Below are 25,262 nucleotides of genomic sequence, written 5' to 3' on the forward strand. Positions count from 1 at the left end.
TGCAGACAAATGTGGGGTTTAAGTAGGGTGATCATATAATTCATTGTCCAGACCAGGATTCGTGAGAGTGAAAGGTGTGCTATTAATTACATGAGGTCACAGGAATCATCCTGGACTAACGGGGGCAAACCATGCCTCATCCCAGCTTAGAGAACTGCTGAAGGGCAGCCTGCGTCCAATGCCAGTGGGAAGTCGAGAGCCACTGAGGCCTGGGGCCCCTTGGGGTGAGGTTAATCTGGAGACAGCTGCAGGAGAGTCTGCAGGGTGTGATAGAGGCCCTCCAGCTCCCATCTGCTGTCACTCATGTGAAGTAGAGAAGAGGTGATGCCCTCTGTCTGGGACTGGCCTCTGGGCTCTGGTAAGTGTAGGGTATGGAGCCACAGACAGATTTCTCCCGCTGTGCAAAGCCAATAGATCTCTGGGACTTCTTTGTGCCTTTGGTCATTCTTGTGGGTTAACCAACTCTGGGTGGGACAAATAGGAAAGGCTGGTTTATTTAATGAATGTTTCTAGGGTTTCTCCTGAGTGCAGAACTCTTGCTGTGGGCCTAAGAAACAGCACATGCCCCCTGGAATGACCAGCCCAGCAGTGGAGTCTGTGGAGACTGCTGAAGGAGCCCCTAGAGGGGACATTTCTGACTAATGCATAGGTTTTGCCAGGTGATGGTTCTGTGACGAGGGAGGCCTGCTGCAGCGCTGTGTGGGAGGGCCCCGAGGCCTAAACAAAGAAATCCCTCAGAGGAAAATCTGGCAGAAACTCAGTCAACACAGGGCAGTGATGACCTCTGCCCATTCCTCCTGCTAATTAACATGTCTAAGTGGCACAGCCCCTGCAGGAAAATTAACGGCACCTTTGAGGCAGAGCCTGGAAGCCATCCTGGGCATATTGATGAGTGGATTCACATGTTTTCTTTCTTTTCTTTTTTTTTTTTTGAGACTGAACCTCACCCTGCACCTAGGCTGGAGTGCAGTGGTGTGATCTCAGCTCACTGCAACCTCCGCCTCCCGGGTTCAAGCGATTCTCTTGCCTTAGCCTCCCAAATACCTGAGATTATAGACACGTGCCACCATACCTGGCTAATTTTTGTATTTTTAGTAGATATGGGGGTTTCACCATGTTGACCAGGCTGGTCTCGAACTCCTGACCTCAGGTGATCTGCCCACCATGGCCTCCCAAAGTGCTGGGATTACAGGCGTGAGCCACCACTCCTGGCATCGCTGTTGCTTTCTACAGCACCTGTGTGTGTTGGGAAGAAGAGACAAGGGATGTGTCTTTCTTTGCTGGCCCACACCCCAGCTGTCAGAATCACCCGGGGGCTTGTGAAGCGTGTGGATTCCTAGACCCCACCAAGTATGACTTCTGAAGCCTGCTGTGCAACATGCCACCCGGTTGCTTCCAGGTGTGCTCTCAGAACAGTGGGCTGGGCTCCCTGGCTGAAGGGGTCCCCCCGCTTCAAGCCCCTCCTATGCTCTCGGCCACCCCAGCCACTGGTTCCACCTGAGGCACAGCTGTTTACCACCAAACCCTCCCCGACCCTGGCTGAAATGTCACTCTAGGGAAGAACTCCCATTGGGCCTCCCAGCCCTAGGCCTGCCTCCATGCCTCATGACATGTGCAGGGGATACTTTGTTCTCCTGAGCGTGCCATTTTCTAGTCCCTTCACCTGTCCCTCATAGGACAGCTCCCTTCCCGTCCAGCTGCGTCAGCACACGTCCCTCACCTGCCGAGGGCTTCTGAAGATGCTGGGGAAAGCACAAGCGGCACGGTTGGGCCTCTTTCCCTATTCTGTTTATGGGGCATCTGGAGATCCGGGCCTGCATGGGGGTGAAGGGGAAAGAAGTGGGGAGGGCAGCTGAGGTCCTTGTGCCTAGAAGCCAGCTGGCTTGGGGCCACTGTGGGCATGGACTAGGAGATGGACAGGGCAGGGGGCTGGGGACAGGTGCAGGCTGCAGGAGCCGATGTGTCTTTTGCCTGCCTTTTCCTTGTGCTGTTCTCAACCAGATTATGAGTTTCTTGAAACAGGAAACCTGTCTTTCTGTTACTTCCATACCTGGCACACCCTGGTGTTCTGTGAATGGGAAATGATGGAGGAAGGTGCGTGCGCCTCCCTCTCTGGGTCTGTGCGTGTGTTCCTACAAGTCTCTCTGTGTTCCTGCCCTTGTGTCATTTCCATCTGGGCCTCCCTCTCTGTGGCCACAGGAATGTCGGCCTCCATCTCTAGGGAAGTCTATATGCTGAAGGGACTTTCTGCGAGTGCCATCCCCCACAGGTCTTGAGGCTTCAGGCCCTCGGGTAGCACCTCCCCCATGGGCACTCCCAGCAGGGGACTGGGAGAGAAATGCCATCCCTGCCATTCACCTCCTGCCCCACAGATGTTCCACCACCCGCCACTCCTGCCGCCGTGTGTCATTTACCAGCTTGTACCCCAGCAGGTACTTTTGAGCCGCACTTTGATGATGACCCAGGGACTTGGAGCTGTGCTGGGGTCAGGGCTCTGCCTGTTACTCTCTCTTGGAGTGGGGCCAAGAGGCTGGTGTGAGGACCTGCGGCTGGTTCAGGTCTTCCCCAGTTGTGTAAATCAGGGTGGGTGAAAGGGTTAAACAGGGACCCTAAGGGCCTCCAGGATCTGGGTGCTGGAACTTGCCTGCTACGGAGAAGGAGTCTGCTAATGAGGCCACTTTCCAGGAAGGCCAGCTCCACGAGGTGCTGCCAGCGCCGAAGCAGATGCTAATGAGGACTGGCTTGGCTTGAGGAACAGGTGCCTAACGAGCTTAACAAGTGGGGACCCAGAGAGATGGCCTAATGGCTCTGGTGGCATTTTAAGGGCAGAGCTCAGTGGGAGCCATAACCAGGAGACCGAGTAATGAGGGATTCAGGGCTGGGGTGGGATCAAGGAGGAGCCTCCTCTGAACTGGAGAGAGAGCATATCGAAGTGCCTGCTGAACAAAGGTTAGCAACTTTGATGCTCTTCTTGGTGTTGGCCTTGGCAGGCCTGGCCTCCCAGCAGGGATCACAGGCCCTTGGTCCCTCCAGGGAGCAAAGGACTGTTGGCGTAATGAGCCGGGGGCTGCATTAAGAAGCAGTGATGAATGCCTGGGACTTGGTGCCAGGCTCTGCAGCGTCTGCTCCGATAAGCGCTTGTTCACAGCCTCATCTGGCCACAGAAATCTCCAAGTGGCCTCTTGGGGGCCAAACCATTTGCGGCTCCTTGTTCTACAAGAGCCCTGATGATGCTAATGGATGCGGCCATCATGCTGCCACTGGGTATGCAGTAAGACTTTCTAAGATACCCTGAGTTCTGAGTTCTGTCACTTGAGAACATAAAATCAGGGTGCCCCAACCTCCCTGCCCTCTTGACAAGAGAAGCAGGGCTCACACTTAACCTGCAGTGCATTCCCACACAGCTGGTGGTGAAAAATGGAATGAGCTGATGACATGGGCACCCAAAGCCTACTGCAAGTCAGATAACGTTCAGTTCATCTTTTTCAGCCAAATTGAAAGGACACTTAATTAAACAGCCAGCTGATAGGTCATTTTTGGTGACAGATCACTATGCAGTTTTGACTGTACTCTCAGCAGGAGTATAGAGAATTGACTATCTGGAGTGCCAGATCATCTACTGAATTGAAAAGGCTTCTCAGCATACCCCACTATAAACAAGAAAATATTAGAAAAGAAAAGAATTGATGCTGAGTCCTGATTTATTCTAGCAATAAATATTCACCTGTAGATTCATGAGCCATTAACTTCCTATCCATTTCATTAAGTTGTGTTTTCAATAAATTTTCCTTTTTAGGTTTAACTAGTTACTTATAAAAACTTTAGGTATCTATGTTGTTTTAATCAGTGGCTTACTGTATTTTGTCTCAAAAAATAATTGTAATAATTCAACCCAGAAGATTATTTTAAAATCCCTTGAAACTTTGGTCATAGAAAATGAAATATTTTAATTTTCATTCATACATATATTGTGTGGCAGAGAAGTATGACAAAGTGAGCAATAAAACACTTTCAGCCATAAAAGTAATGCATTAGTATAAAATTCTATAGGGCAATGGAATGAAGCTACACATTAAAGAAGAAGGAAGCAATGTAACATTTCCCACAATTAAAGCGGAGCTGGCCAGCCTGAGCAACATGACCAGACCCTGTCTCTACAAAAAATACAAAAATTAGCCCAGCATGGTGGTGCGTGCCTGTAGTCCCAGCTATTCGGGAGGCTGGGTTGGGAAAATCACCTGAGCCCGGGAAGTGGAGGTTGCAGTGAACTGAGATCTTGCCACTGCACCCTAGCCTGGGTGATAGAGTGAGACCCTGTCTCAAAAAAAAAAAAAAAAAGAAGAAGAAGGAGAGCTGGGTCAGGTGTTTTTAAAATAGATGAGGGTGGGTGTTAAATCACCATGGTGATCAGAATTCATTTGATGTATTTTAAATTGTTGCAGCAGTTTTATTTAAAAATGTAAATATTTACAAAATGGCAGAAATCACACCTTTGAAGGATTTAAAACTTAAGTAAAAAATACTACATGTCAACTTAAAAATGTGCAAGATGGGATACATGATTTTTCAAAACTTATTTTTGTAGGGGGTACCTAGAGCATTGGTTCCTTTTGGAAGCAATGGCCTGATGCTTCTCTCTCCCTGACTCCTGCGGCTCCGCTGGAGGGACACAGGGACGGAAGCCAAGCCTGGAAGCTGCCCTGGTGGTCAACTGAGGGGCCATGTATACCCTGCCCACCAGATTCCAGAGCCTTGGCCTTTGGGACAGGCCCTGGCTTGCTGGATGAGCTCCACACCTCCTCCAGGCTGAATCAAACTGCCCTTGGTTGGGGGCTGGGGCCAGGTATTAGCCTGGTTGGAGTGATAAGGGACAGACCCACCTGCAGGTGCTTTGACCATAAAGACTCCAAACCTACCAGAGGTCAGAGAGAGAACTGGCCCGAGGCCAGGGCCCGAGTCCACTAAGGAAGATGGATGTGGCCCCTCAGACCCAGCCACGATCCTCGGCCCACACCGCTCTTTGGGTGCCTGGGTGACTTGACCTGAGGGGAGGCCACTTCCAAGAGGCATGGTTTATTTCACAGAGAGCAGAGATGTTTCTGAAGGGGAGACTGGAGGGCAAAGGGCAATGGGGTATGAGTTTCAATCACCGAAGACATGGTTGGTCTCTGCTATTCCCATCCCACGCCTCCCTCCTCCATGCCTCTGCTCCTCATTTTGCCCCGCACGATGCAACTGGTTGACCTAAGGATGTGGCTGCCCTGATGGCGTCTTCCTCGATTCCCTAATCTGTGGACTAGGCAGAGAAGGGGTCTCCCAAGAGAGGAAGCCAGGCCTGGAAGCCCGCATCCTTCATGGAGCCCCCAAGGTGGGAGGATGGCTGGGGAGGGGACAGAGGAACAAGGATGCGGTACAAGTGAGCCTCTCTAGGTGACAGCCCCTGGGATAAGGCAGCCAAACTGATCCTTTGCTGGCATACCCCACCCAACTGCAGGGGCACCACTGAGTGTGGAGGCCAAGGGCCAGTGCAGGGCCACACCATCGCCTGGCTGCTGGCTCCATGAGTAGGGCAGGGGAGCCCTGTGTCTGCTACTATAAATAGCTGTGTGTGTTGGACAGGCCCTTCTCTGCTCTGGGCCCAGTAAGGCCCTGGCCAGAGAGGCTGGGATGGGCAAATGCCTGCAGACATCTGATTGGCTCTTCTCAGGGGGTCCTGTGAATTCCCTCTGCTCCCTCTTGCGCTGATCCTGGTGGCCCCCACTCATCCCTGTCCCTTGCAGTCCCCCTTGGCTGCCGCACTCCCTCTTTCCTGCCAGGCTGGAGAGCTGGTCTCTCCCCTCCCATCTCCTGCCCCACGAGAGCCTGCCAAGCACAGAGAACCCAGAGGAAGAAGGTGGAGGAGGACAGGGGAGCTGTGCAGGTGGGCGACCGAGGGGTCACACAGCGGCCGTCTGCTTGATGCTGTGGAAGCTGATCCGCGTGGGTGATGTAGGGATGGACATGGCCCGGGCCACAGGGACTCGAAGGGAGTGATGGTCCTGCCAGTGGTGCCACCTCTTCCTCACGGCTGAGCGCACCTGTGGGGAAGGCAGAGGCTCAGCTGGCTCCCAGGGACCAACCCTGGGCTTCTGGGACCATCCCCTCCTCTGCTCTCTGCTCTCATGGGTCGACTGCCACCCTCATGACAAGGAACTGTCTGCTTCCAAAACTGAGGTCCTTCCCTGATGCTGTTGCCTCTCTCCAGGGGCCCCTTCCTTCTCCTTCTCCTGGAGAAGCTTGACTCCACACCTCCTTTACTCCACACTGTCCTCCCAGATCATCCAGTTTCCTCTGGACACACTGCCTTCCCTTCCCTGACTCACTCTGCCACCTCAAAATTAGCATCTTGGGACCAGAGAGCGCAGCTAGGAGACTTGGCCCCCTCAGCCTTCTTGGGCCCCTGCTCCTTGCAGGGCGTTGGTGGTGTGTGCCCAGCTCACACACCTGGTGTGCCTCCTCCTCCCTCCTGAAGACCATCCCCTCTGCACCCCTGCACCTTCTCTACCTCCTGCTAGACTCCTCTGCCTGACTAACCATGGCATTTACTGCCTGAAAGGGAAAGCTCTCTGTCCTGGTCATTTCTAAAGTTGGCTGTACCCGGTGCCATTTAAGCTTCATTTGTTTGGTAATTGAAGACTTTTTTTGGAAATTGGATGGTGTCTCTCACATCCTAGCTTGCACATGGTTCGAACAGAATAAATGCTCCATAAACATCCCTTGTTTGTTTGCCTTATTGGCCCCCTCTCTTCTTCTCATCCAGCCCACAGGACCCGTCTCTGCTAATGGACTTTGCAAGTGGAATGTGCTATCATCCACAGAGACACAGGCCTGCAGACACCTTGCCAGTGCCCTGTGCAGAGACAGGCAAGTGTATTCCTCTGGAGTGTTCGGAAGCTCCCAGGCCCTAGGGGCTGTGTCTGCTCTTTGCTCCATGTCCTCATCCACCCCTGCCCAGGTACGAGTGCGCTTCTTCCCTGCGTCAGCTGCACTGGGGCTCTGGGCCTCATGATTGGCTTGCACATGCCAAGCTTCACGGCCGCCTGACTCCCCAGAGCCTGCTCTTGGTGTGTGGGCTTTTCTGTGGCAGGTAGCGGGGGAATGTGCTGGTCTCTCTTCTGCTCCCTGAGTCCATACAGACCTGATTGCTTGGCACACATCTCTTTCTGGAAGCTTCCTTCTGTCACCACCTCTGCTCTGGCTTCTCTCTTCCATGAGGCCCTGCGGCCTGGGCTTCCTTGCTCACCCAGCTCTCTGAGTGCACGTGTGGGGTGCTGGCATGTTATTTCGGGGCTGCATAGTTAACCTTCTAAACTGGCTCCAGCCCCTGTGAGAAGGATTCCTGTTCCCCTAAGGCCGGGTGGTATCTCAAGGCTTCCTCTCCCTGGCACTCCAGCAAGGCCGGGCAGCACCAATGGAGCTGCCCTGGAGTGGGGTCTGAGGACCTGGATATCCCAGGCCACCCCGAGGGCCCAGCTTCATACCTCTCCATTGAAGAAGCAGTAGAAGACAGACACGAAGAAACCCTGGAAAGGAGGGAAAGGAGGGAGTGGTCAGTGACCTGCCTGCGGAGCTGTTCTGCCTGGTGGGGTGGCATTGGGGACAAGATGGTGGGGGGAGGACAATTTGACCCAGGAACCCCTGGAGTCAGAGCTGGGTGGGGTCCTAGCCTCAGGGTGCAGATATTCCACGGTCCAGTCTGAGTGAGCAGTGGTCACAGGCCTGGAGCCAGGCAGACTCCAGTCTCCTCAATATTGTGTGACCTGTCCCAGGGCATTTGGCTGGGCTGCCTGCATCCTCAGAACAGGTGCTGGGACAGTAGGTGCGGGCTGGTAGGATGAAGACCCAGGCTGGGATGGGGATAACTGGCCAGGCTCAGGCTGAGCATGTACGGGCTTCTAACTCTGTGGATGTAACTGAGCCATGGGTGTGCCAGTCCCACGGGACCCCCTTAGTGAGGGCATGGCTGCCAGAGCAGCCTCAGGAAAGCTCACTGTGGGGCCCCCATCTGGTCACAGGCCCCACCTGGAACGACTGCAGGAAGGAGTTGAAATAGATGAACACGATCTGTGACTGGTCGTCCTCCCCGGGATTGACGAAGAAGAGCATGTAGGTGATGCCCAGGAGGGGCAGGAGCACCAGGGTGGCCTTCACTGCCTTCCTGGGGGCGAGAGGTGGACACAGGTCTGAGCCCATGTGGCAGGCAGGGCCTCACCCGGTGGGACGGCGGGAGACAGTGGTGGTGTTTCTTCCGGGAGCTTGAGCGAGCTCCCTGGGTGAGGCCTGGGGCAGAGGGCTCTGCCAGGAAGCAGGGGGACGGCCCGATGACCTCCTCCTGTCCCCATTGTGGGGTCAAGGGACCCCCTCACATACCTGTACTGGATTGTCTCGGATGTGGTGGACGCGCGTAACTTTGTCATTAGGATCCTGACGATGTTGAACAGAAATACGAAATTGATCTGGAGGGAGGGCGGGCATGGGAAAGAGGGAAGAGGAAGGAGCACATGTTTGAGATGAGCTGAGAGGCAGCCCCCTTCCCCGCAGACCCCTGGAAACCGATGTCCCACGCACACACCTATCCTACCTGTCCCCCTAGCACCTGCCAGCATCCCAGGGCCTGTGCTCCTCCCTCGCCAGGATGGGGAGACAGCCCCATTTTCCAGGGCCTGTGTCTCCAGCCCAGGACTGAGGAGGAAAGGCGGCAGCCTCTGTGGGTCGTGACCGAGAGCACGGGGCATGCCCTCTGAGGCTGAGAAAGCCCCCAACCCTCTCCCCAGCATAGGGACCCTACGGGAGCCCCCTTCCCCTCTCTACCACGGGGTCCCTACTTGTTGACTGCGGGGCTCTCTGAGTCCCTTGCACTGTCACTGGCTCTAGGTCGGCCTGAGGTCCTTCTGACTGAGGACAGCACTGCCATGGTGGGGCGGACAAGGCCAGATGGAGGGATTAAGAACTCAGTTGCCGAATGAGTGATTAATCTGCCAGCATCCCGCCCCTGTGCCCAGGAACTCCAGAGCCTTCATAGGCACCCTAGACAGGGAAGATGGATGGGCTGTGGGGCTGGCTCTGAGGCCCCAGGAAGGGCCTCATTTATCTTCATTCTGAGTTTTCCCTCAGCACCAGAGCCTCCCCACCCAGCCCCTGGCCCTGGAACTGGCCTGTGTGGCTCCCCAGCCGCTCCCTGCTGGGTGTGGGTCCCCATGGGCCTGCGAGTGTCTGTTCATCTGTATTGGCTGTGACTATGACTGTGTTGTCCCCTGGGAGCTGCAGTGTGGGTCTGTGGGTCTATCCTTTAAGAACTTGTGCAAGTGTGTTTGCCTCACAGAGCGTGTGCATGCGTGAGCATGGATCTGGAGCCGGGGCACATCTGCGTTTCTCTTCACCTGCCTCCGAGCATAGGCAGGCAGGCAGGCGAGGGAGTGTGTGTCGGCCTGACACAGTGGGGCTGTTTCCTGACAAAGTGCTCGTGGGCCAGAGGGAGACACATGTTAGCCCAGGGGTGTCTGCTGGCTCGCGTGCACACACCCACTCACACACACACACACACACCTCTGACACTCTGTCAAGAAAATCCATTGCTTCTTAAGCTTGGGCTGGGCCCTTCTGACCCTCCCAAGTTCTGAATCCTGGCTGGGAGAGGAGGGACACAGGATACAGACAGATATCCTGAGACTGTCAACCTGTAGCCTCTGGATGCTCCCCACAAGCTTTCGGGTAGCCCTAGGGGCAGGGAGAGCTCACACCCCACCTCAGCCACTGCCTACTGCTCTCTTACCACATAGTGGTATGGCCTGGGGGTCCCAGGGAGGGCTGGGGATGGAAAGCCTTCAGCGGGGCTGCCATGACCTGATACCCCCAGCTTTCTCCTAGGGCTCACCTAATTTCCAGCTCCTGGGTCTCTGGCATATTCCCCTGGATCATGGGACACAAGTCACCTTAACATATAAGTGAATCCTAATTTTCTCATACAAGTAATACAAAGTATTTGACCTTTTCTGATTCTTCCTGACTTCCCTGAGAGTAGAAACTGTTGGAATCAAAATATATTCTCATTTCTGCCACATTTTCTTGAATTCAATATTAATCTTCCAACATCCATCAACCCACTAATCAATTCAATTATCCACCCACTTTTATTCATCCATCCATCTATCCACTTACCTACCAACCAGTTCATTCAATTACCCACCTACTTTTATCCATCCGTCCATCCATCCATCCATCCATCCATCCATCCATCCATCCATCCATTCATCCTTTCTTCCATCCATCCATCCATCCATCTACCCAACAACCAATTCATTCAATTATCCACCTACTCTTTTATCTATCCATCCACATACCCATCCATCTACCCATCCATCTACCTACCCAATAACCAATCCATTCAGTTACCCACCTACTCTTTTATCTGCCCATCCTCTGGCCCATCCATCCATTCATTCATCTACCTAGCAACCAAGGCCTTGTCTCCATCCTTACACTTGGCAGGCGTTTAGTTATGTGGCCCCACTCATCTCAGCTTGGGTCTATGTAACCTGAAAATCCTTCTTTCCTTTGAGCCTGTTTCCCAGCCTCCCCCTTCACACCACCACAGGTACCTTCCTCTCTCTCCAGGGAGCCTTCTGGTCACCCTGCCCACACTGAGCTCTCCGGCTTTCCATTCTTGGACTCTACCTCCCCGCTAAAAACACACTCCAGTTCTTTAGTAAGAACTGTCTATTGTACCCTGCCCTCGTTCAGCCTGTTTCTGGTTTTATTTAATTGTTCATTCATTCAATGAATCAATGGACCATGTGTCAGGCTCTGAGCCAGGCATCAGCGATGGCGAAGTGGACAGGCAGTCACAGCCCCTGCTTGCAGAGGGCTTGTGGCCTAGCTGGGGGCCTGGAGGGGTTGGGGGTGGGGGAGATGACATCTTTCCTAAGGTGTCAAAAAGACCTGGAGAAATGGCAGATGGGCTAAGAACTGAAGATGAGGTCCCCCTCCCAAATGAACTGAAGCACCAAGTCCTAGTCTCATGGCTCAAATTTTGACTGTTCCAATTTGCAGTTGTGTGGCCTTGGGTAAGTTGCTTAACCTCATGAGCTCCTGCTTCCTTGTCTGCCCCCGAGGGGGCTAACCACAGAGCTTGCCTTAGAAGATCAGCACAGGCTGAAATAGTCACAGAGAGCACTAAGACCTGTGTCTGGCCTAGTGACTGCCAATCCTTTCCCATGACACCAACAACGACAACACCAGCAAGAAGTCAGGCTTCCTGCAGATTCAACCACCTGATTCACTTCTCAGAACCAGAAATAAGTGAGTGTCTCTTAGCAGCAGAAATGCAGCTGTGAGCTGCTGGGGAGTGTAGGGATGGCAGGAACACCAAACACGTGTCCAACCTTGAGGACAACAGGCAGACGGTGGGGACAAAGCAGGAGACCTGCCTTTGAGCCTCTGCTCTGCTAGCTATTAGTGGTGACCTTGGGCGAGCCACTTCATCTCTCTCGGCTTCTTCCTCTGTAAAATGGAGAGCATAACCCTACTTCTTTTAGGACTTGAGCATGCAAGGGTTGGAAATGATGTAGATAGAGCTTCTGGAAGGGCTCAGCTTGGAATGTGGAAGCCCCTGTTGGTGCAAAGAGCTGGGCCCAAAGGAAAGAAGGAAAGGGCTCGTGAGCACAGACGCAGGTGTGCAGCCAGAGAAGGGGTCTGGAAGAGGAAGCACGGAGCTGGGTCTTGACACTGAGCTCTTGCATTCCTCGCCTCCCTTTCTCTTGGCATTTCCTCACCACCCGTCCAACATCTTTACAGTTGGGGCTTACTCTTTGCCACCATTGGTCCCCCATCCAGGCCAGCCTTCCTTGGCTCAGTTCCAGGCTCATCAAAAGCCTTATTCCTCCAGGATGGCCCTCGGCAGCTGGTTGGGAGGGAAAGGATCTCATGGGGTTTCCGTACACACTGAGGGGTGAGTGACTCACTGCAGCTGGGAGTCCAAGGACAATCCTACTAGCTGCTGACAAAACCTGGCTTCTGCCTCTGAAGCAAACCAAGCCCTGACAGTGGAATTTCCAGCAGTGGGTGAAAAACCTTCCTAGTCATCATCAGTTCACATATATGAAGGACACTCCAAAGATGGAGGTCAAATGAAACCTGAAGTCACAGAAAAAGGAAAGTAAGAAAATAAAAGAGATAAATAATAATTGTCTCCAAGGTAGACAAAAGAAAGCCCCACCAGGCACCTTCTGTGTGCAGGAGGAGATGGCACTCTCGCTGAGTCGCCCAGAAGGAACTGTGGCCCTTTAAGGAAGCTGGTACATACAGGAGCCTGAAATTACTGAGCCTGAAATAAGTCTTACGTAAATGCCAATTTCTTACGGGGCTTTTTTGTATGTCTTTCTTTCTTTATCTCTCTCTCTTTTTTTTAAAGGTATGATATATAATGGGTTCCTTTTGCAGAATGCAGCCTCTACTTGAATTCTCTCTTAATTAAAGCTCATTGTGGATTAAAGATGTGTGGCAATTATACCTTAGATGCAAGTACATTTGGCAAAGGGCGGGGAGCTGGACAAGGAACAATTGCTCATTATGCTTCATCCCAGTATTCACCGCTTCAGGCTGGGGATGGTGGGCTGGACCTGGAGAGGGTCACTGGGGGCTGAGGGGAACGTAGGTCTGGAATGAACAGAAGCCCGCACATTCTTCTCTTGTCACCAGCTGCCTGCTCACCTGGCTTTCTCAGCATTGTACAGTGTCAGACCGGGAGGGCACAGGAAGTCTACCCATCAGATCCTTTCTCCTCCCAGAGAAAGAGCCCTGAGGTCACCAGAGTGGTGCAGGGCTGCGCCAGGGCATCGAGCATGAGGAAGGGAAGGCCAGGTGGTGCTGGGGCACAGGGTGGCATGGACAGGGTACGGGGGTGGCATATAGAGTGTGTGCGCAGGGCTGCCCATGCCACATCTTTCCCAGCATCTCTGCCTGGGTGGGCCCTCTTCTGTCCTCTTGGCACCCAGCCCCATCCCAGCGACCGCTGAGGGCTTACCAGGAGCACGAGAATGATGGGGCCTTGGTAGATGTAGTCCACCAGGTCACCAGGCTCCTTGCCAAACCAGCACCTGTGAAGATGGGGTGGCTGTAGGGGGCCTCCTGAGCTGGAACTTGGGGACCCCCCCAGACTTGGGCCCAGGGTCCTGCAGCTTTACCCTTCCTGAGACCCAATCTCCAGGACTGCCCCTTCCCAGAAAGCCTTGGTGGAAATACCAGCTCCACTGACCACCCTTACCCACCAGGCTGTCTTTTGCTCTACATGGTAGGTCTGATCTCCCCAGCCCGACTGAGGACAGGCCATGGGTCTCTTTCTCCTCCTCTTTCGCCTGTCCCATTGCAGACTGCTAGGCATAGGACTGGGCATGCAGGAGGCACAGGAATAAAGGGAGAGCTGGGCTCCCCCTTGCTGGCCCAGGGCCAATTGCCTTAGGCCACCTGTTCCCATATTGCTTGAAACCCGCTGTTCCGTGTGCCAGGCACTCACTCGGCCACACAAAGCAGCCGATGTGGAAGTGGAGCCTTCCTACCTCCAGCCTGGGATTTTGCGTCTTTGAGCCAATGCTTGTGCACCCAGTGAGGGGAGCTGCTGCCTGGCTGGCCTCACTGGCTGCCAGAGGCTTAATTCATTCTCTGGGGATGCTGGTCAGGGGAAATGCTTTAGGGTCTGGGTCGGCCAGCAACTACTGGACCACAGGGAGGGGCCATCAACTTTGGGGAACTCATTCCTCTGAAATCTTGGAGGTCATCCAGTGCAGACCTGCCTCAGATAGGATTCTCCCTGTCTCCCAGGGTTTCTGGTCTCTGCTTGGACCCCTCCTTTGACAGGAAGCTCACCACCTACCAAGGCAGCCCTCTTCTTCTTGGGCAGCTTTTACTCTTACAAGCTCTTCCTAATGTTGAGCTCCTGGAACTCTACTCCATTCTTGCCCCCACTCTGAGAACAGATCCCCTCTGCTCTCTCCAGGCTCTGAGACAGACCCCTTGGAGATTTGCATACAGGCTAATGTTCCCTGGTCCCCGCTGCTCTCAGCTGGTGACACCTGACTTTCTGGCTGCTCCTTGGCTGACCCATGGCCAGAGTTGCTGTCATTTGGGCTGTGGCTCAGCATATCACAGCCTCTGGCATAGGGAGAACCTCAGGATGGGACACTGCACCCAGGCAGAGACTGAGACTTCAGAAAAAAAAAAACAAGCTCTGTTAAATGCTCATGGACTCTTTAAATGCTCATGGACAGCTCTGGATGTCATGTGCGGCCTTGGCCCCTTCCACATACCCCGGGCCAGAGCTGCCACTTCCAAGTCTGAGGAGGCCTTACAAAGACCAAAGGGGTCATGCGTTGGGTCGGGGGGCACTTCAAGGAACCACAATTCCTAACTTAATTCAGCAAAGTTCCTTGAGCCCTACCACGTGAGTACCTCTGAGTGCAGCAGGACTATTTTTTTCAATTTAAGGACAACAGGAATGTGGATCTGTCTAGGTGTGGCTACAATTCCTGCTCCACGGCTTGGCCAGAGCCCAAGGCTGACCTGTCCTAACACCCCCATTCCCTTCCCCATGACCCCCCATGGCTGGCCCATCCACTTACTGTTCATTCTCATAGTAGAGCTTGCCGATGGCCCAGGCGACGATGATGGGGAAGGGGATGCCTGAAAGAAGGACAGACTTGGGCTGCAGGGGACAGATGGACAGGGACTTTCTTGTAGGACATACCGTGGGGTACCACAACAGTGCTAGGATCATGTTTTTACTCTTCCAACAGCAGGCCACCCATAACCCCAGGGGTGCCCTGTCCCTCGACCCCTGGCCCATGCCCCTGCCCCTCTCTCCAAGCAGGGCTGCGTGATTTTGTGATAGAGAAGTAGAGCCAGCCAGTTTCTGAGCCAGAGACAAAGGCCTTTGGACAGGTCCTTCCTGGCAGGGGGAGAAGAGCTATTTGAGGAATATCCTTTGGAGGGATCCTTTGCTTGTTCCTCACCAGCATGGAGGGAAGTAGCTGCATCCACCGGACTGCGCTGGGGGTGGAGGGCAGGGCCAGGCTCTGGTCCTTGGACCCAAGACGAAGGGAAATGGCCTGGTGAGAAGTCCTCCCCCCAACTAGGCCCTGCTGCCCCTGGGACCCTCACACCATCCGATGAAGAGGAAGAGGCACTTGCGCAGGCGCTCAGTGGAGTAGGTCATGACGATGGCCGTGTGCAGGTAGCAGCCTTCCACAAACATCCAGAAGAAGTTGGTCACCACGAAGTAGTTGAAGATGGTGGTGATGCAGCGGCACCAAACCTGTGTGCAGGGCAGAGAGGCTGTCAGGAGGGAGCTTGGGGCCCAGGTAGGACATACCCATCCCCAGGTAGGGCAACAAGACACAGGGCTTCCCAAAGGGGGTTCGTGGACATGCCATCAAATACCAGCGAACCTCACTCTGAAAAGCTTCATCCTTCTCCAGTGCTCTTTCACACTTTCAGATTAAGTTAAGGTGCCATTCTCCACTGGGGCCAGTGTGTTTTTTTAACTTCTCTCTAACTCTTTCTAATTTTTTGTTCTAGTAAAGAGAGCGAGAGTCTGGCTCTGAGCTTTCTGTAGGCAGAGGCTGGAATTCAACCATCTTGTTGTGTTTTCATTTTAGTTTTTTTGAGTCATTTTCAATCCATAGCAAGTCAGACCCACTTCGTTTTGGGGATGGGATATGGAATTTCATTTAGAAAAAAATGAAAAAGTAAAAGTGAGTAAAGTGAGTCAAGGGTGTATGAAGTGGGGCTGCGGCCAGGGAGGGGATTCTCCAAAGACTCTGGGTTTGGGAACTTCTGGACTTGGCACAATCATTACTAGCCCTGGAGGGAGACTTGCAAAGTACACGGCCCCCGGCAAGTCACTGCACCTCTCTGAACCTCAAAAAGTAACCCTGCCTTCCAGGGTGGTTGAAGGAGACAGAGGATGGCAAAGACAGGCATGAGGGTAGCTGTGTTGGGGCTGTGGTTGTGCCTGCTGTGGTTCCGTGCCTTCCCAGCAGAGGGGAATGTGTCCCTGTCCCTCTGAGCAAGGCTACCCTTCCCCAAGCACCAAGGCTACCTTCCCAAAGGAGGCAGGGAGGGGAAGACCCTGCCCCTTTAGAGCCACGCAGTGGGCCACGGCAGGGCCAGGGTCTAGGCATTGGGCTTCCAGGCCAGAGCTCCTCTCAACAGACCCCACCTGGTCATCTTCCCCACAGGCTCATCCCCAGGGCACCCTGAGAGCCAAGGCTGGGACATGGGGAATGATGGAGCCAGCTCAAGGTCCGGGGAGCTGTGTGTCAGGGGCTGTGCTTCTGCACACAGCCCATCCTCTCTGTCTGGCTCTGACAGCCCCAGTTCTCAGATAACCCTCCTGTGCTGAGCTGTTGGCTGCTTCTGGGCTTCCCTGTACAGTCCCTGTGGCTGTCTGAGAAAGGCTTTTTCTGTGTCTTTTTTCTGAGAAAGTCCTGCTGAGGTGGGAAGCTACCGAGCCCCTCCTCCCAACCCTACTTTTCATCCATGGTTGATGATGTTCTATTAGCACAAGCCCACGTTGGAGCTAGAAGGCACCCTCAACTTGAGTGAACCTGTTTGATTCTGAGGCAGTGTTCTATGTGGGACCATGTTAAGGATCACACCAGGCTGGTGTCTGCTCAGGCACAGGCCACCCAAAAGAAATGTACTGAGAAGTCTCTGTCGGTGTGCCACAGGGCTCTGTGATGGCCCAAGACTAGTCTACAGTTTTACAATAGCTTGGACACAGTACACAGCAATGGACAGAAATCCAGAGTGGACAGTTAGCATGTGGGATAGCCCCTTATGTAGAGGTATCATCACTGCATGTGACCTTGGCGAGTCACTTAACCTCTGTGAGTCTCAGTTTCCATGTCTATGTAATGGGGAAAATGATCCCTGCTGGTCTCATTAGGATTAAGTGAGAGAAAGCTCAACAGAGGTTAGTTCTAGCTTCCTTTTCTCAAAGGGGTCTTCGAGGGCACCTGAATCCACAAGATGAGGAGTGGACTAGGATAAATGTGTCTAGAGTCAGCTTTGTGAAGCTCCCAGCCTGGCAGCTTCCTGCTCCTCCCAGCCCGGCTCTGTTGGGACAATGGCTAGGGTGGAGGTGAGCTCAGGTCTGGTTTTGCACCTGAGCCACAGCCCAGATGACAGCATTCTGGCCATGGGTCAGCCAAGGAGCAGCCAGAAAGTCAGGTGTCACCAGCTGAGAGTAGCAGGGACTGGTGAACATCAGTCTCTGTGTGCAAATCTCCAAGGGGTCTGTCTCAGAGCCTGGAGAGAGCAGAGGGGATCTGTTCTCAGAGTGGGGGCAAGAATGGGGTGGAGTTGCAGAAGCTCAACATTAGGAAGAGCTTGTAAGAGTAAAAGCTGCTCAAGAAGAAGAGGGCTGCTTTAGCAGGTAGTGAGCTTCCTGTCAAAGGAGGGGTCCAAGCAGAGACCAGACAGACAGATGGGTGCCCCCGGAGCCCAGAGCCCCCCAGGTCTAGCCCTGAGTCTCCCCGAGCAATGACCTCATTGCTCTCGTGCACTTCATGGTCAACGAGCTGCAGCAGGAACCACGTGACATTTCGCAGGATAAAGGTGGTGATGAGGTTCCAGTGAATCACATTCCGCAGACAGCGGATGCTCCTGTGGGAGGTGCAGGTCAGGGGTCAGCCAGGTTCAGGGGTCAACCGGGACTGGGTTCCCCCTGAGGCCAGGTAGAGACTCAGCCTGGGATGAGGGCAGGGCTGCACTAGGAGCCACTTCCCACCCATGGTGGCCACAGTTGGGCCTCTGAGTCCAGCTCCCACTCTGCACCCCACATGCCTGCTGGTGATTCATGCCCTGGCACCCCACCCAAACCCCACTTTCTCCATGGGCCCTTTTATCTGCTGGGCTCCAGAATGGAGGTGAGAATGTCTGGGAGAGGTGAAGGGGGTGCTGTAGGAGGAGGGATGAGGAGAAAGCAAGGCGGAAGGGCAGACTCACCGCAGGGCCAGGAAAAGCAGGAAGGCGGCCACCAGGGCTGCCACAGATATGCAGTGGCCCAGGTAGTTGACGACAAGGGCGACACGGTAGTGCAGGTCATACTTCCTCTGCTGGACAGACAGACATGGGCAGGGCAGATGGAGGCATGGGCACGTGGGGGTGGGGCTGGGTATTCCAGCCATGGCCACCTCTGTGTCCTGACCTTGGGGGCAGAAGTGCTCCAGGTGTCATTGCCATGCCTGGCTCTTAGGGTTCGTTCCTGTTGGCCCTGGGTGGCTCTTGTTGTTATAAATGGCTGTGGTCAGGCCTTCCAACATGCATTTATTTTTATTTTTTTAGAGATGGGGTATCACTCTGTTGCCCAGGCTGGGGTCCAGTGGCTATTCACAGGTGTGATCACAGTGCACCGCAGCCTTGATCTGCAGGCCTCAAACAATCCTCCCACCTCAGCCTCTGAAGTAGCTGGGACTACAGACATGTGCCACTGTGCCTGGCACCAACATGCATTTTTGGGGGCACATTTTGAGAGGTATGGGTGCAGATTCTTTTTAAAAATTCTAGGCTCTAGAATGCTTCTCCTGAGTTTAGTCTCAGCCCGGATCCCAGCTGGCTGAGTGACTGAGGGTGAGTCGATTTTTATCTCTGGACCTCAGTTTTGATGTCTATACAATGGGGCCAACCTGCCATCCTACCTCAGAAGCAATGGCCTATGGGAGGCCTGGGGAGGGGTGCACTGAGATTAGTCTGCCCTGGAGACCACACGAGGGGGTGCACTGTCTATAGAGAATTTAGAAATTCTATTCAAACTGAATAAAAGTCAGTTGACTTTTAATTATCACCAAGTGTTGGCAATTTGAAACAAAGTTAGTGATGAAATACTCCTTCCTGCCAGGGAGAGCCACCCCTCCACCCTACCCAACCCCTGTGTTGATTCTCCACTGCTGGAGGGGCAGAGAGAGTGGAGGTGAGGACCAAGCGCTGGAGGCCCCCCTGCCCATTGAGTGGCCTCCCTGCAGAACCCCTGTGGCTCACATTTTGCAGAATCACTTTCTCAGGGCGGGTGAATGTTTTTTCCTCTCAATTTGGACTTCATTTGGGGCAAAGTCCCAGCCCCACTGAGGGCTGTGCTGGGTAATGAGGAGGGGATGGAGCTGAGATGTATCCTTTCAGGTCAGGAATGAGGCGTAGCCTCAAGGAGAGGAGTTCGGTGCCTCAGCAGCACCGAATTGAATTCCAGAGCGAGAGCTGGAGCAGGGCTCCAGAGAAGCAGAGCAGGACCCAGCTTCTCATGGGGACAGCCCTTGGGGGGCTGCATTTGTTTCCATGTGGAGTCACAGAATCAGAATGCCAGATGGGGAAACTGAGGCCCAGAGGGAGAGGAAGGTTTGCAGTCACACAACCCCTAAGATGTTAGGAGCATTGATTACACGGTTATTCCCTTTTTGTGTCACATGCCACCTTGGCTTTGTCCTCTAGCAGCCCAAGCTCTCTTGAAGGTAGGACTCCATGTCCCCCCTCTCTACTCCCCTACAGTGTCACTGAGCACAGGGCAGGACACTGGGGGCAGGGGCAGGAGGTACAGAAGGGAGTGACTGGGTGACAAAAGGACTGGTCTGCCACCCTTGGGATCTTCTCTGCTCAACCTGAGTCCAAATACCTGTGTGAGGCCTGGGGTCACAGCAGGTAAGGGCCACTCACCTTGTCATCCAAAATGGGCTCACACTGTGAGTAGTTGATCTTTGAGGCCCACGTCCCATTCTCCAGGCATTCTCGATAGGCATTCCCTACAAAAAATGCCAACTGCCAAGAGTCAGGTCACTCCCCTCCTCAAGAACCCTCCCTGGCTCCCTGGTGCCCACAGGATAAGGTGTACACACCTCAGCTCTCCTAGGGCAGCAAATACAATGTGCATCTGAAAGTTTACATGTAAGTCACTTATGTGAAAATAGCACAAAAGGCTCATCTTACAAAATAGCTAAAGCCATGCTAAAACCCATTTTAGACACAATCTTTGACTAGCATTTTGTACACTTTCACTTTGTTCATTTGCTTCAAAACTGAATCCAACTGTGAGGAGTGGGTTGTGCCTGAAGATTCACTGCTTTCAGCATGCCACATAATTTACATCCTTGTCTCAATTGTTTTATATTTATGAGATCCATACTTCACCAATATCAGCACTTCCATTTTAATAATAGCTACCATTTATATAGCATATGTTTCCCATGTACCACTTCCTCTTCTAACTGCTATGCATACACATGTCAATTCAATCTCCACAACCATCCCATGAAGTAGGCATTAATATGAACGCATTTCAAAGAGGAGGAAACTGAGACATAAAGAGATTAAGCTACTGGCCAAGGATACAAAGATGACAAGAGGATTCAAACCCAGAAGTTCTGGCTTCGGGTCTTCTGTTCTTAACCTTTAGGCCATGTCAAGTAGTGGCAAACAGGAATGAGTGAATGCTGGGGACTCAGGGCTGGGCCACTGCCCTCGGGCTGCTGCTGCCTGGGAGGCTACCACGAGATGTTTCTAAATGTTCAAGAACCAGCCTCTGTATTTAAGTTGGAACATGATTTAAGTGTGAAAAGACGTTTCAAGCAGCAATGTCCTGTGCACAAAAGTGCAGGTTTTGTCAAGGGGGAAGGTAGGAAAGTTGAAAAATGCTGACATTTGCCTTTCTCTCTATCTCAGCTCCAACTGTCAAGGTCTGGCTCCTAAGCCACCCCCTCCATACACCAGCTCCAATCAGGAGGAAGCCCTCCCACCTGAGAAGGCCCGGAGATCTCAAAGCCTGCCTCTGCTTGGCCTTCATCATTAGTGTGTTTCTGACCTACCGGGTGGGTTACAAATGCTGAACGTTCCATTGTTTGGGGGTGATTTGTACCAGGGTTCAGCTCTCTGACTAATGGGCAGTTGTCTGTGAATTTTTCTTTCTAGCATATGTTAGATGTACAATGTAAAGCTAATTAAAATAAATAGCTTGCAGAGCACAGAGTTGCAGAGCTGGAGGGGGAACCTTAGGTTGTTTTTGGAAGCAGTGTGTTCTGAAATAATTAAGTTACTTAAAAACCCACTTCCGTTGAGCCCGATGAGTTGGAAGCAATGAAATTGGGAAGGAGCACTTGCCGAAGAGCAAAATCAATGGGGAAGATTCTATTAGCTTAATTGTTTTTTAGTTTGGTGCCTGGAGCTCATCCATTCTTCAAACCCAGGGACGTGACTGGCCTATTCCTTCCTCCTGGGCCAAGGCCCATCCCTGGCAGGGCCCTGCTGTCCCCCTGCCAAGTGAGTCAGGGAATGCCCTGGTTTGATGCTGATTCTGACTCTCAGGAAGAGGAAGCCTGCTCCCCACCCCTAGCCATGGCGCCCAACTCCCCAGGTGGGCTCTAATTTGATACCTAGCACTATCTTTCCTTACCAACATTCGTGCTCATGAAAGAGAGAGGCTACCTCAACTTGTGAGGGTCAGTGATGGTGATGTCACTGAACTAAAAAAGCAAAAGTATGTAAGGAGGGTAAGTTCTTTTGTGAAATGAACAGTCCCTCCCTGATGGGGGTTTACAGTGCCTCTGAACAGTCTATGTGAGGTGAGGCAGACCAGGATCCTGCCTGTGCTTCAAAGGGCAGAAAAATTTATCTTCTATATGTTCATAGATATTATCCAGCTTTCCTGAAGCTCAGTGCTAGGCCTCTTCCTTCAGGAAGACCTCCTTGATTGCTTCCACTCTATAGCTCTCTCTCTCCTGATCACCTCCAGTCCTGACCGCCTGAGCCCCACACTCCAGCCCTTGCCCCATGACCAGCCCGGAGCTGTCTAGATGAGTGAGTCTGATCACTCTGATCAGTGTGGGGGCTCCCTGAGGACAGGGCCTTGGAACACTTGTTTCCCGAATATGATATCTCATGGTGGCACTGATCATGGGGTGGGCTTGCAGGTGGGAGGGGGTCAGGATAGAAATGCTGCAAATCAGAGACCTTTCCTCTCCCTCACACCAATGCCCATGGGGTCCCAAGTTCCATGGATTCTGTCTCCTCCTTTTCTTTTTCCAGAGTCAACTCCCCTCCTTCCCATCCCTCCATATGCTCTCTAGTCTTCTTGCCTGGACTGCTACAACAGCCTCCTCTCCTCTTGCCTCCTGCTTCTTTTCTTGCCACCTTGACCATGTTGATTTCTGCTTAAAGCCATCAGTGGCTCTTTATTGTGCTCAAGAATAAAGTCCAATTTCTTAGCATGATAGTCAAGGCCCTTGACACCCAGGTCCCAGCCTAACTGTCCTGACCCATCTCCAGCATTCTACATGGCCACTGGCATTGGCACAAATAGGTTTGGCACATACCCTCTTTGTGTGGATCCACCACTTAAAGCACTTCCTCCTTCTTACCCACTGCTCACGCATGAACTCCTACCCATCTTTAACCCCACACTCAAATGCCACCTCCTGCATGGAGCCATCCCCAACACCCTTAGGTCTGAAGCAGTCCTTTCTTTGTTTCCTCCTCTATCCCTTCCCTTCTCTTGTAACATAGTTTTTCCACTTTATTGCCCTTGAACCACAATAACACATACATTTTATGTTATAATCCAGTACACACACACACACACACACACACACAAACACAGAATCCAGCTGTACTATTTTCCTTTCCAGCCTATTCTAATGTCTTCTATTCATTTCACACACACTGATCATGACCCACTAAATTGACTCCTCAGTCCACTCTTGTGTCACAATCCATAGTTTGAAAAACACAAATTCTGTTTTAGTGCATTTGCCATAATTCACTATGAACTTCATCTCTTTGGACCTAATCCTTCTTTTCTTTGCTACTGGACTTGAGCTCCTTGGGGATAGACAAGTAAGTAGAAGCCATATTGGAGCCACCAGATCTCTCTCAGGACAGAGCCATTGAGGAAATGTCAGCTGAACAGAATTGACTCAGACCTGCTGACCCCTGGGAAAGCAGGTGGGATGCAGAAGCGGGAGGGGACTTCCGTCTCTGGCAGCCCAGCCCTGCCTGCAGATGAGCTTCTGGTTACAGACACTGGGTATCAAAGGACTGGAGGACAGATGTGCCCCACTCTTCAGGTGAGCTGTCTGCTGTGGCCAATGAGGGCACTGGGCCCTCAGGCACAGCCTCGGACAGGAGGGAGTAAGACAGAAAGAATCCCATCCACCCCGTGGGAAATGTAGACGGATGGGCACACACTCTGAGGGCTGATGGCAAGGCTAGAATTGTGGGGCTGGATGCAGAGAGGTGGGTGCCCATTACCATAGCAACACAGGTGCCTCTGCTGAGGATCAGTGCTGATGATGTGGAGTGTGGGCTTCCAGGGGCATTAGGGTCTGAATGATGCAGGCAGGGTCTTCTCTTGCAGGACTCTGTAGTCTGGGAGGCCTGGTTTCCATGCCCAGAGTGGCCCAGGCCTGCCAAAAACCCCCATTACAATGGGCTCTCCCCGTTTCAGATGCTGACACTTTGCAAAGAGTTCCTGGTTCAGGCAGTTACCTGGGGTGGTCCTGAAGCCTGGCTGGGACATGAGACCCTATATTCTAGCTGTAGTTTTGTCTCTGGATAGCTAGGTGACCATGACTAAGCCCCTTCCCTCTTGGTCTCAGTTTTGCCTCTTAGAAAAATTACAGTAAATTGATTCTCTATGATGTTATTGGCATCTCAGGTGGATCAATTAGATGTTATGTGAGACTCCCCAGTCTACTAAATGCCAGTTAGCACCCTCAAGCTATTGTGACAACTCCAAGCATCCTGACATCTCCATCAAATGGTTGGCACTTCTATCTCTGATACCTTCTGGAAAGACATGGACCATAGGAGACAGGAACAATGAGAGACTATTTTTGGTGGTAGTTTTGGGGGAAGGAGTACAAGGAATAGGGGTAGGCATGGGGAAAAGAGTTAATGGGACTGTGGTAAGGCACAACAATGGGGTCATTGGCTATTTGCAAAGAAAAGGACAGGAAGTGAGGGAGAGGCTGGATATGGTGGCTCATGCCTGTAATCCCAACATTTTGGGAGACCAAGGCAGGTGAATTGCTTGAGCCCAAGAGTTTGAAACCAGCCTGAGCAACATGATGAAACCCCATCTCTAAAAAAAAAAAAAAAAAAAAAAAAATTAGCCAGGCCTGGTGGTGTGCACCTGTAGTCTCAGCTATTCAGAAGGCTGAAGTGAGAGAATTGCTTGAGGCTGGGAGGCAGAGGTTGCGGTGAGCTGAGATTGTGCCACTGCACTCCAGCCTGGGTGACAGAGTGAGACCCTGTGATGATGATGATGATGATGATAGAAGAAGAAGGAGGATGAAGAGGAGGAGGAGGAGGAGGAGAAGAAGAAGAGGTAGTACTAGTAGTAGTAGTAGTGGTGAGGGAGAGAAGGTGATGACATTGAGGTGGGGAGGGCCAGAAGCAATATTTACAGAAGGAATGAAGTCACCACATGGGAATCGGAACTTTCAGCACCGCGGACAGCACAACTCCATTCTTCATCCCTGCCTATCTCTAACGTTGGGGACCTCGGAGAGCTCCTAAGAACCAGCCTTCCCACCCGATATTCCGACCTTGGCCATGGGCCCAGCCCATTGAGGTCAAGCTAATTCATGCCCCTTTTCAAGGCCCAGCTCCAGCCCCAGCTCCTCCAGGTAGTTTCCATGACTGTTCCAGCTCCCCAAGGGTCCAGCTGCTTGTGACTGCCTGGCTCATGCTAGGCTGGGATTGTTCTTTCACTGACCCCTGTAAAGGTGTTGTACTTTCCTAACCAGCCCAGGTTCTCTGGAGCAGAAGTTTACCTTATTTTGTACAAGGCTGAGAGCCCCTAAAGGCATGTCCTGGGTTGCTGTCATCTCTGGCCTTTTCTTAAGCACTGCACAGAGCTGAGCACACAGGATCTCAGGATGGACCAAGGCTGATGCTGTTTCCTAGGTTACTTGGGAACTCATTGAAGGTAGGAGGCTCAGAGTGGGCCAGGAGGACAGTCTGCCACCTTGTATGCCCATGCTTCACCAAGATGCATGGCAAATACAAAACAGTCACACATACATGCAGGAGGAAGCCAGGTCTCACACCAAGACACCATGGGTAGGCTGGCCCAGCTGCCAAAACTGCAGACATTGCAGTCCAACCCCACATGGGGGAGGGGTGTCAGTCTCAAACAGCAAACCTGTGGGCAGCATTCTCCAGGTTCCTACCATGAAAGCTTTGACTGT

General features: G+C 52.6%; 1 protein-coding gene across 5 annotated transcripts in view; it reads right to left on the bottom strand.

Moving 5' to 3' along the window:
- Positions 1–4,310: 4,310 nt before the first annotated feature.
- Positions 4,311–25,262, bottom strand: part of CRHR2 (corticotropin releasing hormone receptor 2) — a 48,183-nt gene continuing 27,231 nt past the window's right edge. For 3 of the 5 annotated variants that reach the window (XM_055347290.2, XM_063708442.1, XM_055347288.2), the window contains 10 exons: positions 19,738–19,823; positions 18,040–18,149; positions 17,580–17,697; positions 15,190–15,343; positions 14,652–14,712; positions 13,061–13,133; positions 8,410–8,495; positions 8,062–8,197; positions 7,521–7,562; positions 4,311–6,077 (listed from right to left, as the gene is read on the bottom strand). In XM_055347290.2, the coding sequence (XP_055203265.1) occupies positions 5,937–6,077; positions 7,521–7,562; positions 8,062–8,197; positions 8,410–8,495; positions 13,061–13,133; positions 14,652–14,712; positions 15,190–15,343; positions 17,580–17,697; positions 18,040–18,149; positions 19,738–19,823 (1,007 nt within the window). In that variant the 3' untranslated portion in view covers positions 4,311–5,936. Of the gene's footprint in view, positions 6,078–6,917; positions 7,289–7,520; positions 7,563–8,061; positions 8,198–8,409; positions 8,496–13,060; positions 13,134–14,651; positions 14,713–15,189; positions 15,344–17,579; positions 17,698–18,039; positions 18,150–19,737; positions 19,824–25,262 lie in introns of those variants that run through there. The other 2 variants (XM_055347289.2, XM_055347291.2) reach the window with 2 other exon arrangements.

Source organism: Gorilla gorilla, chromosome 6 (genome assembly GCF_029281585.2).
Source record: "Gorilla gorilla gorilla isolate KB3781 chromosome 6, NHGRI_mGorGor1-v2.1_pri, whole genome shotgun sequence".
Classification (NCBI taxonomy): domain Eukaryota; kingdom Metazoa; phylum Chordata; class Mammalia; order Primates; family Hominidae; genus Gorilla; species Gorilla gorilla.